This window comes from Halichoeres trimaculatus, unplaced genomic scaffold, assembly GCF_033239565.1.
Source record: "Halichoeres trimaculatus isolate MK-OKI-2021-1 unplaced genomic scaffold, fHalTri1.1 fHalTri1_scaffold_6, whole genome shotgun sequence".
Lineage (NCBI taxonomy): Eukaryota > Metazoa > Chordata > Actinopteri > Labriformes > Labridae > Halichoeres > Halichoeres trimaculatus.
The window spans coordinates 14200472-14213653 of NW_027437184.1; the positions used below are offsets into that span (position 1 = coordinate 14200472).

General features: G+C 40.4%; 1 protein-coding gene across 12 annotated transcripts in view; it reads left to right on the forward strand.

Annotated features, from left to right (window-relative positions):
• Positions 1–13182, forward strand: part of LOC141791451 (RNA-binding protein Musashi homolog 2) — a 311762-nt gene that overhangs the window by 215650 nt on the left and 82930 nt on the right. For all 12 annotated transcript variants that reach the window (XM_074671944.1, XM_074671945.1, XM_074671943.1 and 9 more), the window contains exon 8: positions 4201–4283. In XM_074671944.1, coding sequence (XP_074528045.1) covers positions 4201–4283 — 83 coding nt within the window. The remainder of the gene's footprint in view (positions 1–4200; positions 4284–13182) is intronic.

The following is a 13182-nucleotide window of genomic DNA, read 5'->3' on the forward strand; positions in this document are numbered from 1 at the left end:
GATAGTTGGAAGAGAAGAGAAGAAGAGCTGGGATGAATGCGAACAATCTGGCTCTGCTGACACCCCGCAGAAGGAGGAAGTTTGTGTTTGGTGCTTTTTTGTGGCCTGTAATTGTCTGTAAAGGCTGTAAAATGGGATAGTAGAACAAAAGGAGTGCACTGCAATGGGGGGCCAGAGGTTCAGACAGTTGGAGGAGGTGTGTGTTCAGCCAAGGAAAGAGAAAAATAGGGGTGTTTTTGTGTACAGGACACATTCCAGTTGTAGTTTACACCACAGAAAATGTATTTTGTTCATTTAAACAGATCCAGTCATGGGTGGAGGAGCTCTGCTGGTGGTATGTGTGACGCTGTGGCTTGGCCCTGACCCCGGGTGGATGTAATGGTGCAGCAGAAAATGTCCTGTCAGTTGATGGAGGAGCTGCCTGTAGCAGCAGGAAGGAGTGTGGCGACAGGGGCACATGTGTGTTAACCTCTATCCCTGTCACTTTTTTTCTGTCTTTCCCCCTCCCCCTCTTTTTTCATCTCCACCTTTCTTCACTCCCTTTTCCCCCAATACTCTACTCCCAGTCTACCTACACTCCTCCGTGACAAATAACTCCTGGCGGTTGATTTGTTGGTTGTCAAAAGTGCTCCTTGTGCCGGCATGAAGGTGGAGTGTGCAGGAGGAGAGGGTGCAGCGCCCCTTCCCTACAGCTCTGCCTGTCTTCATCATCAGTCCCATGTCCGCCCCCTACACACTCACACACATCACACGAGTGTCGCCACAGCTCGGTGTTGAGATGTCTCGGTAGAAATTGATATTCTGTCTCATAAAATCTCATCAGATCAGATGTTGTCTGTGATTAATCAGCTCACTCACAAGGTTTCAAACCCCTCTTTTGATGAGTCTCTTTGGAGATGTTCTGCAGGAAAGAACTGAAGAGTCTTTTAGAGGAGGAGCAGAAAAATGCGAGTAAGAGATATAGACTTTATGACAGCCCTGTTAATGGTGATGTGGTTATATTTGGGCTGAGTAGTCTAGTAAACAGCAGAGGCCCTTATTATTTTCTGGGTGATGTGACAAATGGATAAAATAAGCTACCAAGAAAACCAGTGCATCAGTGTGTTGAGAGCATGAGTGTGAATTTAAGGACACTTTAACCTCTCAAAAAACAAAGATGTTGAAGTTGGTTGTGTGGTTAAAATTCACTGTAAGGTGTGCAATATTTGTGATTTTATACTGTGATCAAAGTAAGATGTAAATAAAGTTATATTATTTGGACTGTCAGTGTTAACCATTTCATCTGGGTGCAAATAAGACGCAGATTTAACAAGTTTTTATTAATCATTTTACTCTGTTGTTTTGTCACTTTTGGCTCCCCTACCATAGCATCTTCCTGCTGCAACCATGACGAAAAACAAACAAAACAAAACGACACAGTTCTCATAATGCCCAGCTGGATAGTCAAAAGTAATAATCAATTTGTGTCACAAATTGAAATATATCACTGAAGTTGTTGAAATGTGAGTTACCACCCATGAGCTAAACATTCAGGTGCAGCTATGCAGACCAATGTCAACAGGCAACTGCATCACAAAAAGCTAACAGAGCACATTTCAAAGACCTGTGGAGTGAACAGCGCTTGTTTCATGCATGGTAGCCAGATGTAAGGACCACTCTCAGGTTTGCATGTTGTGTCGTGTTATATGTCCTGTGGTCTCAAGGAATAAGACCAAATTCAGTCTGTAGTACCGAGGACTGATTCACATAAAATTAAATGTACCATGTTTTGATTCCTTAACGAATCCTTGTGACTGTGAGGGGGTGGATGAGTGGGTGATTTTCCAATTTTTGCTTGCACATCTCATCACTTGCTGGTTGTGGGTTCTTGGGGCTTGTTTTCTAAAGTGTAGTTGCTTTTTTGGGCTGGCTTTGCTGCCTCAGTGATCCCTGCCTGATTCTCTACAACGAGAAACGAACCTGACATGTTCTCTTGAGTTTCACTTTTGTTTCTCTGTGCACCTAGCCATGCCCCCCCTGTTTGCCATTCCATCACAGCACTTAATTGTGCACAGTTAGATACAAGAAGGTAGAGAGGAGTTTTGTTTGGTGTTATTTTACAGGTAATTACCAAAATACTGCTAGCTGCGATATTTTCAGGAAACAAATAAGTTTCTGTGGCCACACAACAAACTTATGCAAAGGTATAATATAATATAATATAATATAATATAATATAACATAAAATAATACAATAGAATAGTATCATATAATAGCGGGCTGCACGGTGGTGCAACAGTTAGTGCTGCAGCCTCACAGCAAGAAGGTCACTAGTTCAATTCCCAGGTGGCTGGCGAGCCTTTCTGTGCAGTGCTTGCATGTTCTCCCCATGCATGCATGGGTTCTCTCTGGGTTCTCCAGCTTCCTCCCACAGTCCAAAAACATGCTCATCAAGTTATTTAAACACTCTAAATTGTGTGTGTGAATGGTTGTTTGCCTCTGTGTCAGCCCTGTGATTGGCTGGTGATGGTGTACCCCGCCTCTTGCCCAATGACAGCTGGGATAGGCTCAAGCCACCTGCGACCCTGAACAGGATAAGTGGTTCGGAAAATGAATGAATGAATAATATAATAGCAATTTGGAAGAGAAATCAGAATATCAAGATAAATTTTGTGTATTGTGATGCAGCCTCAAAATAACAAGATATTGTTTTTTTTGCCATGTCATGCAGCCCTACATGCCAGTATATTCAAGGTCATTCTTGATGATTATGACAGAGCTAAAAACTGCAAGACGGAGATGGAAACAAATGGAAAGAGATGGTTTTGCTCCCAAATTGCGTTCTTCTGCTTGTCTGTGTATTCTATCATCCTAAACTAAAAATCTTTCTGTTTGAATGTTTTATTAATTATGTAGACTTTGCGAAAAAAACAGCAGTTAAGAGTTACATCTTGGACTGTGTAAAAGTGTAACTGGAAACGTTTACCTTCTTTACTCTTACACCCAAGAGAACGATAACTAATCCATGGATGAAGAAAATTAAAAGGTGGAAATCATCTTTTACATCAGTGATAGTAGATGATGTGGGTAAAGGTCTTCCTGGAAAGTAAAATTTCTGTTTACCTGGTTTTGCCCTCAAGTCTATTAGGCATCATTTCCGACAAAGACTGCAAGCTGATGCCTGATGACATGAGTTTATCCAAACTTACATGACAAATAAGCAAAAAATTCACTATAATTCAGATCAACAATACTCGAGCTGCTGAATGTCATCAGTGGAGAGCTCTTCTTTGATGTTCAGTGACTGTTTTACTGTATCCTCCAACATCAGCTATAATAGATTGCTGCTGCCTCTGTTTTCCATTAGTGTCTATGAGTGTGTGTGTGTGTGTGTGTGTGAGTGTGTGTGAGAGAGAGAGATGACGTGTTGTCTGTAGTGACAGCTGTTTAAGCTCAATCTGAGGTGATTGTGCTCTATCGTCGGGTGTTTGCCATTTTGAAAAGAAACTCATCTTCTTTCAGTCCCACTTGCTGCTTTTATTCACTAACTGTTTCCCTTCTGAGCTGTTTCCTCTTCTTTTTTTTTAGCAAAGTAATAGAATATCAGTTTTCCTTTCAAGTTCAGCCTATACAGACGCTCGATTGCTTTGTGCATCATCACGAAAACACAGAGGAGAGCATTGCAATCCACTTGTGTTCAAAAGTCTGCAACCATCTTGTCTCTGTGTCTTTGTGTTTAAAAGAGGGGTTAAGCTTTTATCCTATAAATATGGCGTGAAAATCCCACTGTCAACGATGCATTCACTCTAAGGCCTGCATTAACATAAAAACGAGAGCTTGTTATACAGTGAAATTTCAATAAAAAGAACACAAAATGCATTTAATGAAATTCAGATGCTCGGGCCTTGGCTCCCTGAATCTCATTAAATAAGCTTTGTGCTGTTTTTCCATCTTCTCTTTGTAGAAGAGGTCCTCGAGTGCCCTTAATAATGTGGCAGATTTCATCATATTCCTGATTTAAAGAGGACAATGTCTGTCTTGTTCACTTGTTCTTTTCCATGCCCGAGCCAATCTCCACAGATGTACTCGCATAGTTTCTGGATGTGGCTCTTTGATAATGTCCCGTCTTCTTCTGCATTTTCTAAGAGTTTTGTTAAGACTCGCCTCTAACTCATTCTCTGTCTCTCCCCCCCTTCCCCTTCTCTGTTTCTCCTTGCATAGGATTTGGTTTCATAACTTTTGAGAGTGAAGACATCGTAGAGAAAGTCTGTGAAATTCATTTTCATGAAATCAATAACAAAATGGTAAGTCCACTCATTTTTTTTTTCAATTCCAGGTGGGCGTTGAGGGATTAATATTTGATTTCTTCTTTCCCTCGTATTAATGGCAGAGGAGAAGTGTGTGTATGTGTGTGTGTTCATGTTCATATGCACAGGCTAACACACACACACACACACACACACACACACACACACACACACACACACACACACACACACACACACACACACACACACACACACACTCCCTGGGTTTCTGGGTCTCAGGGATGGGAAAGCAGTGGTGTGTACTGCCCACAAAGCGTGAAATTGTGTGCCTGAGTTCTGCCTGTCAGGCTGAGGGACGGGAGAGTGGAGCCTGTCCCTCTCTTTCTGAATCCCCCAACACACACACATACACACACACACACACTCACACATTCACACAAATAAACACACACACAGGTGGAGATGTCCAGGGAAGCCACTGGCAGAGGCAGAGTTCATTAGTCAGGGATTAACACCTTCCACAGAGTCCCAGTGAAGCTTGTTTTATTTACACCAGTAATATGGTCAGCTTGGAGCACCCTGCAGAGTTCAAAAGTGCTTTTCTAAGTCATCACGTCACTTATGATAATTGACAAAAAACTGTAGCGAGTGTAACATTAGGTTCCTCCCTCGCCCAGTTCCACCCTGCAGGCCTCTGGAGAGATCCTGCATCATTTGAGCGGTTCTGTGGGTTGAGATTGACTGCAGGGAATTCTTGTCTTACGGCCGTTCGGTCTTCCTCTCGCTGTGTGTCTTCACTCCCATCTAGCCTTTTTTCTCCTCAAACTGACTGACTGGCTATGTGACTGACAGGACCAGTGTAGTAGAACCATGTTCACCAGGGACCGGCCCAGGTCACATATGACCCTGGTATACATCTCTGCCTGTCTCTCTTCAGGACTGCGGCCAAAAAAATAAAAAGAAACCAGTGTGACAAATATCTGGAAGATATTCTGTCACAATCAAATGTCTATGATCCTTTGACATGTAGGCATCTCACTGTGGGAAAACACTGAATTCAGGCATCTACAAAAAGCATGAACGCACAGGCCAAACCAAAATACTGCTGCCAATGTTGTCAAAAACATGTTTTATTCAGAGTCTTCATGCCACAAAAATAATTTTAGGGAAATTTATCCAACCCCAAAATTTGGTATCAAAACCCTCAGGTACATATTCATTCTAATGTTATTCCCTCGTCTGAGTTTATTTTAGAAAGAAATGAAGCACATGTAAGTCCACCACAGCCTCTTTGTAAGAAGTCCTAATTGGATAATAATTGGATTGGAAACAGCAGCACTAATTAGCAACGCAAATACATAGTTAGCCATGTTATTATTCAATGATGTAGTAATTGTTACTAATGTTTTAGCCCTTAGCACAATATTCAGACAATGAGTCAACCAGATTTTTTTTTCTCTCAGCTGGCAATACCTGGTCAGGGGTTCAGATTAATGGCTTAAGTCATATTGTCAACAGCAACTAGATGTGTATTGTTCTCTATGGGAAATAAGTTTTACATCCTGGCAGACACACACAGGGACAAAAAAAGATATGGTAGAAACGTGGTATTGATTTTAGAGTACGACTAATAATCTAATTAAGATGGTTTCTCTTATATCTAGGTCTAGACTTTTTGGTGCTATCGTCACTTCATCAAAGCCCTATTTTTCTTAAGTATACCCTTCATGCTTTAGGTTAACCGTTGCTCACAACTACAGAGCCAGGGGGTTGAAAGATGGAGAGGCACGGTGAATACAGTTTTATTTAAAGGTGTTAATCTTATTTTTCTTTTTTTTTCTTTTTTTTTTCTTTTAATAAGTTTTCTACATAATGGATTTTTTTTCCATTCAAAAAGTTAATCTCGAAAAGAATGCATGATCTTATAATCTCAGTTTTTAGAGATACTTTCATGTTGAATTGAAGATGAAAACAATAATTTCTGTAGTCCCAGTATCAATAATGATACCTTTGCTTTGGTACTGGTCAATGTTACTTTTGGTCTGAACTGATCCCTGTGTTGAATTAACAATCTGTTTCCCCTAACGCTTTGGCACTGGTAAGTCCAGTTTGTAAGTCTTCAAAGCTAGAATGAAATTAGCCTCTTTTAACAGAGTAGTTAAAATGCAAAATCTAAAGGTACCAATTTAGTTTTAGTTTGTAGAATGATTGTGTCCACAAGCTTTCAGCAAAGATTCAGCTTTATTAACTCAAACATTGCTTGCCGAGTGGTTTTAATGTGAAACAACAAATACATTTAAGCAAGTTCAGCTATGACTGTATAAAATAGGCTTTAAGTTATCTCACTTATCTCAAAGAACTCAGCACATGGTGTCTACACTTGCATGGTTATCTTGCAGCTAGAGAACTTCCTCTGTAGCCCCCTTTTACTGCAAAGCTAGACGAAAGTCTGGACCAACTGTTTAAAGCGTACCTCTGCCAGCATGTAGTCTTAAAATCCATAGAAGATGAAATAAGGACAGTTTTTTAAGCTTTATTGTGCCATATTCATAAGAACTGTAGGTAAGCACGTGGTAAAAAAAAAATTGAGGCCATTTCCTTCTCCTGCAAATCTGCAAAATCAGCAGCAAATTATCTGTTACTGTTTCAGTCAGATTAATTTCTGTGCAAGACCTTTTTAAAGCAAACACGTTGTTGGGGGTTTCTGCCTGAAAACATTAGTGTTCAAGATGAATAACACCACTTCCCTTCCATTTATTCTTTGTATGAGTGGGTTGTATTGTGTCCCATGTTTATGCATTGGAACTACAATTATTAATACAAAGGGAGGATTTAGAGAAGAAGTGGAGAAATTATAGGTTATATTTGTTTTATACATCCCCTGCTATTTATATTGCCAGCAACATTTAAGCTCTGATATATTATCCAACAGGCAGCACATAGGCCTACATCTATCTTACTGTTGTGTCACTGTGATGATCATTGTTTGTACCAATTTCAGATTCAAAAACACTCTTTTTTTTGTATTTAGCTGTTAATCAGAATGAATATTAATATCATTATCTAAAACGGGAAAACTATGAAATGACTTTTTCTGGCAGGAGGCCTTAGTTGTTTTTCAGGGCTTTGTGTTGTTAATCCTAAGACTCACATGGGCATTCATGTGACCCAGCTGCTAGTTTCAGAAACCTTACCTGAAAAGCAGAGTTTGACATGAGGAGGCACTGGACAGTTTTGTGAAGCTTTTGTCACCTCTCTAAGGGTCTCTTCTGGCATCACCAAGTATATATTAAATTCCCAAGGATGCAGGAATTGTGTGTGTCCCTCAGATCTGGTACAAAGTGCTGACATGTTGGAATGTCTGCAAAGAGAAAATAACGTGGAGTGTGTTAAGAGCATTTTTCAAAGACACTTCAAGCCTTACCATGGCTGCAAAGAGGAGAGGACTGGTTTTACGCTGTCTGAAGCACCGGCACACAAAATAAAAAATGCCTCCTGTCTTCATCCTTATGAAGTACTATACAGAAATAGACCTCATCCATCCTGCCCGCGAGTGTTATCTAAGATGGCTCTTGAATAATTGATGCAGACAGAAATTCCACCCCACTTGGGAGGCTGCTGGATGTACAGGGCAGGCCCACCTTCTCCCTGCCTGCTCTCATAAGGGCTCTGGCAGTATAGAGGGGTCAATGCCCACTCACATGTGAGTGACTGGACCTTTTAGTGACTCGGTCAATCACCCTGTGTTCTGGTGCCAGTGAGGCCTCACTCTCAGGAGCACTCTGTCTCTGTCACCATGAGTTCAGCCTCATTTATAATTAAAATCAGGGTGCTGCTTAGCAAGAGGCTTCCGACCTGCCCCACCAGCTGCACTGACTCCTGCTATAGCCTCACCTTTAGAGATTGAACAGCATAAGAAAAAGATGATGTAAAAGTATAGATTATGGCATTCTGAACTTTCCCTGTAGCTTGTATGTATACAAGCTACAGGGATAGTTAAACCCCCTTCCAAAAGCAAGCTCTGTAATACGTAAGGCCACTTTATACTATACACTCACCGACCGCTTTATTAGGTACACCTTACTAGTGCTGGGTTGGACCCCTTTTTGCCTCAGAACTGCCTTAATCCTTTGTGGCATAGATTCAACAAAGTACTGGAAACATTCCATAGAGAGTTTGGTCCATATTGACATGATAGCATCACACAGTTGCTCCAGATTTGTCAGCTGCACATCCATGATGGAAATCTCCTGTTCCACCACATCCCAAAGATGCTCTGTTGGATTAAGATCTGGGGACTGTGGAGGCCATTTGAGTACAGTGAACTCATTGTCATGTTCAAGAAACCAGTCTGAGGTGACTCCAGCTTTATGACATGGCATTTTTCTGCTGGAAGTAGCCATCAGAACATGGGTACACTGTGGTCATAAAGGGATGGACATGGACAGCCACAATACTCAGGTAGGCTGTGGCCTTTAAACCATGCTCAAGTGGTACTAAGGGGCCCAAAGTGTGTCAAGAAAATATTCCCCACACCATTACACCACCACCAACAGCCTGAACCATTGATATAAGGCTGGATGGATCCATGCTTTCATATTGTTGACGTTAAATTCTGACCCTACCATCCAAATGTCACAGCAGAAATCCAGACTCATCAGACCAGGCAATGTTTTTCCAATCTTCTATTCTCTCATTTTAGTGAGCCTGTGTGAATTGTAGCCTCAGTTTCCTGTTCTTAGCTGACAGGAGCGGCACCTGGTGTGGTCATCTGCTGCTGTAGCCCATCTGCCTCAACGTTGGACATGTTATGCATTCAGAGATGCTCTTCTTCATACCTTGGTTGTAACGAGTGGTTGTTTAAGTTGCTGTTGCCTTTCTACGAGCTCAAACCAGTCTGTCCATTATCCTCTGACCTCTGGCATCAACAAGGCATTTTCTCCCACAGAACTGCCGCTCACTGGATAGTTTCTCTTTTTGGGACCATTCTCTGTAAACCCTAGAGATGGTTGTGAGTTAAAATCCCAGTAGATCAGCAGTTTCTAAAATACTCAGACCAGCCTGTCTGGCACCAACAACCATGCCACGTTCAAAGTCACTTGAATCACCTTTCTTCCCCATTCTGATTCTCAGTTTGAACTGCAGCAGATCATCTTGACCATGTCTACATGCCTAAATGCATTGAGTTGCTGCCATATGATTGGCTGATTAGAAATTTGCATTAACAAGCAGTTGGACAGGTGGGCCTAATAAAGTAGCCAGTGAGTATATAATACAATAGGATAGAATTTGACGTGATACAATACAACATGATGCAATTAGATAGATATGACAACCTCAACACAGGTTAGGTCAGTCTATTGTCTTTTATGAGTTTGGTAGAGTTTCCCTCTTCAGTGTGCACACACTTATCTACTCCTAAACATACACAGACTTTTTCACATTTGGTCCCCCGTTAATGAAACCATCAAATAGTTTGGTGCAAAGATGGATAAGCTGAAGATTCAGTTGACAGTTCGTCACACCCTCTGGGTTTCTTTGTGTATGAATAAATGTATCATATGGCATTAAGACAGCACCTTAATGCACCTGAGGAGGGGTTTTAAATTCCTTTTGTTAAGGACTCTAACAGGACTCACTCTATCTCTCCCCATGCTGCCGTTATGCACGCGCAGCTAATTCATAATAATACCTATCAAGTATTGGCTCTGATGAGCGCGCAGTGTGCCATTAAAATGGACTCACATTGGTTTTAGTCAAGTGCTTCAAGGTAATGTTCTTTAATGTGTCATTTTTAATATTCAACAGCAGCGAATAATCACAACAGGGGGGAGGAATTTTCTGTTAGTCGTCAATTTCTCACTGTGTCTTCCTGACATAACCAACCAATTACTGTGCTGAGGAGGAGAGCAGGCTCCGTCTCTGCCAGGTGCTAAGAGAGAGAATAATACAGTCAGGCACTTATATGTTAGGCCCCAAGATTTTTGTGTTGTGGAAAATCTGAAGGGAATGTGACAATGAAAATGGGATCAACTGTAAAGTAAGAAAATCCTGGAATTGGTTGACGTGAAGTTGTGATTTATATGAAAATCTGTGTTTCACTGTTATTTTCACAGCACCTGAGCTTAATAAACAGATAAAACTTTGTCCAGAGTACACTGTATGTTGGCTCCAGCAGCCCCCAATGACCTGTTTACAACTTGAGGGGGGCTCAAGTTTCACCAAGAGAGGCCACCTGAGATGATACATTTATTAAAAGAAAGTCTAGAACAGAAAAATACTCAAACCACTTCTGTAGAAGGGAGGAGCAACTTTTCTAAAAGTTTTACCAGCTTACAGTTGACTTGATAAATTCCAAGATTTCACAAGATCATCACCAGCATGTTGGCAAGAGCTCATTACTCCAGAAAGTGCTTTAGCAGAACCAAGTCGTGAATTCTTTGAAGAGTTTGTGGCTGTAGAGGCAGAATCATCAGATATTCAACTTGAAAAAAAGAAGACGCTGCATCTGTTTCTGGTGAAGCATTGTAAACAGGGAGGAGCACTGCTAAAGCATGAGAGTAGCCTCTGTCAAACCCTGTGTATTCAAACAGCATATGGAGGCTGTCCTGAAAAAGATCTGCGGGAAAAAGACGTAAGCAGTTGTTAAGACGACTGACATGAGAAAGTGCTGCATGCTGAACATGGACACCGGTTAATTAGCCAAGAAGGACACATTTCACACTACTCATGTTAAAATATATCTATATTCATCCAATTAAGGACATTTTCCTGTTGATTTAATTCATTCATCACATAGTAAGACACTCTTCAGGTGACTTAATGTGGTTGCATTTAAACATACTTATTCGATAAAATTAAAATATGGGAATTGGGAAAATATAGATGGAACTTAAGGGGTTAAAACTTATATGACAGTCTTTAGCATATACATACAGATGTAGAATGCATTGTCATTTAAATGCAAGTGGAGAAAAATAAACATCCTATAACTTACACATTTCTGTGCAATATTTTTTTTTGTTTGGCACAGCTTTTACAGCTCTACCAAACACTGTTTTGTCCTCACTTGAAGAGTGTGATGACTTCTCCAGTTTACTCTCTTATACATCACCTAAATCTTACAGCAGGCACCGAGCATGGATCATAATAAAGCCTTTATTTGTTTATCTCTCAGAAGTGTCTCCATGTTTTTCTTCAAGATTAAGATTAGTTTAGAAAAGTCTGAGAAAATACTTTTTGTAAAGCTAAAATTCCTCTACAAGAAGTCGTCACTTAACAGCAGTGTATGACAGGGAACAAGATAAATCAGACGACTATGGACACATTTCCAGTCTCTTGCAAGATATAACATTTTTCCAGTTGCTTTAAAGTGTTTAAATGATTTAATTCCATTTTTATGAACATTTTAAACTCACTTTAAATGTTGAAGTTGCACCTCTGGACATAAATAGGTAAATAATGATATTTTGGCTTGCTGGGACTCTTACAGCTCCAATTTTTGAGCAGTAAATGTTGGCAGACGGAAAGCACCCAGTACAGTTTTTGCAAGATTTTGTATATAAGTATTTCATTGTAGTATACTAAAGTAGGGCTGGACAATTAATCGGATTTGAATCGTGATTTCAATTTTGCCATCTGACAATCATAAAAATAATATAATCGAAGAAAAACAATTAATATGCCACACAGTGTAGATGTATGCAAGTTCCTGTGCTTCATAGCTCTTCTGTGTTCCATGTGCAGCCACAGCGAGTGTGTGTGACTTATGTGTATCATTAATACTGTATGTGCCACTTGCTGGTTCTTTAAAGTTGTGTTTAAATCAGTACTGAAGTTTTTGAATAAATGAATAATTGTGTATATTAATCGTGATTTCAATATCACTTAAAATAATCAGGATTCTTATTTTTATCATAATCGCCCAGCCCTATACTAAAGACACTAAAGCTTTGGGGTAATTGTGTACAGGTTAAAAAAAGTGAGATCTGATTCAGGTACCATGTAAGATCTCTGTTTCACATGATGTGGCTGAAATAAAAGCAACGTTCTCATAACTGGGGGGGCATGGCAGATGACTAAAAAGGATGAAGTCACTTTAATGCAAGAAATGATATTCCTTGAGTAGGTCAAACATTATGCTCAGAAGGGGCAGTCAGATGTTTACGAAAGACATCATTCTCAGATGAAACCGGACACTTCAGAGGACATAATTTTTCAGAAGAAACGCACTTAGTCTAAAGTAATTTGATCAGTCTGCAGACGTTATACATTTATCTGTGATTAAGGTTCATGATATCCAGTAGCTCATAGCCTGTGAGCTCTGTCTATAAACAGCGGGTTGTCTGTGATCAGCTAACCAAGTGTAATTACTTTTAATTAGACCCACCTTCTGAGTCCTCGAGTGCCAGCTGTGCCAGTTCTGCTGTTGTGTCAAACCTGCAAACCAATCAGTTGCACTGCTGATGAACATTAAAATTTACAGCTCTCAAACTGGGGCCCAGGAGGTCAAATGTGTGTGATTGTGTGTGTGTGATTGTGTGTGTGTGTGTGTGTGTGTGTGTGTGTGTGTGTGTGTATGTGTGTGTGTGTGTGTGTGTGTGTGTGTGTGTCTGTGTGTCTGTGTGTGTCTGTGTGTGTGTGTGTGTGTCTTATATATATTTATATATCAGCTCTGAACACACTTTGCTACAGTCTCTGTCTAAACTAGTTATCAGTACTTAAAGAGGATGTCTGCAGAGAGAAACTTAAGTCTCTGGGTTGTTGGAGATATCTTTGAATTTTTTTATTTTTTTTAAGACAGGAGATTTTTAACAGTGTCTGATTATCAAGAGCCAAATAAGAAAGTAGGACCACCCTTTAGAGGAGTTTCACTCCCTCATGTAGTGCTGCCTCACAAGTTGCGATCTGTACGTAATTGGATGTTTACCCTTTA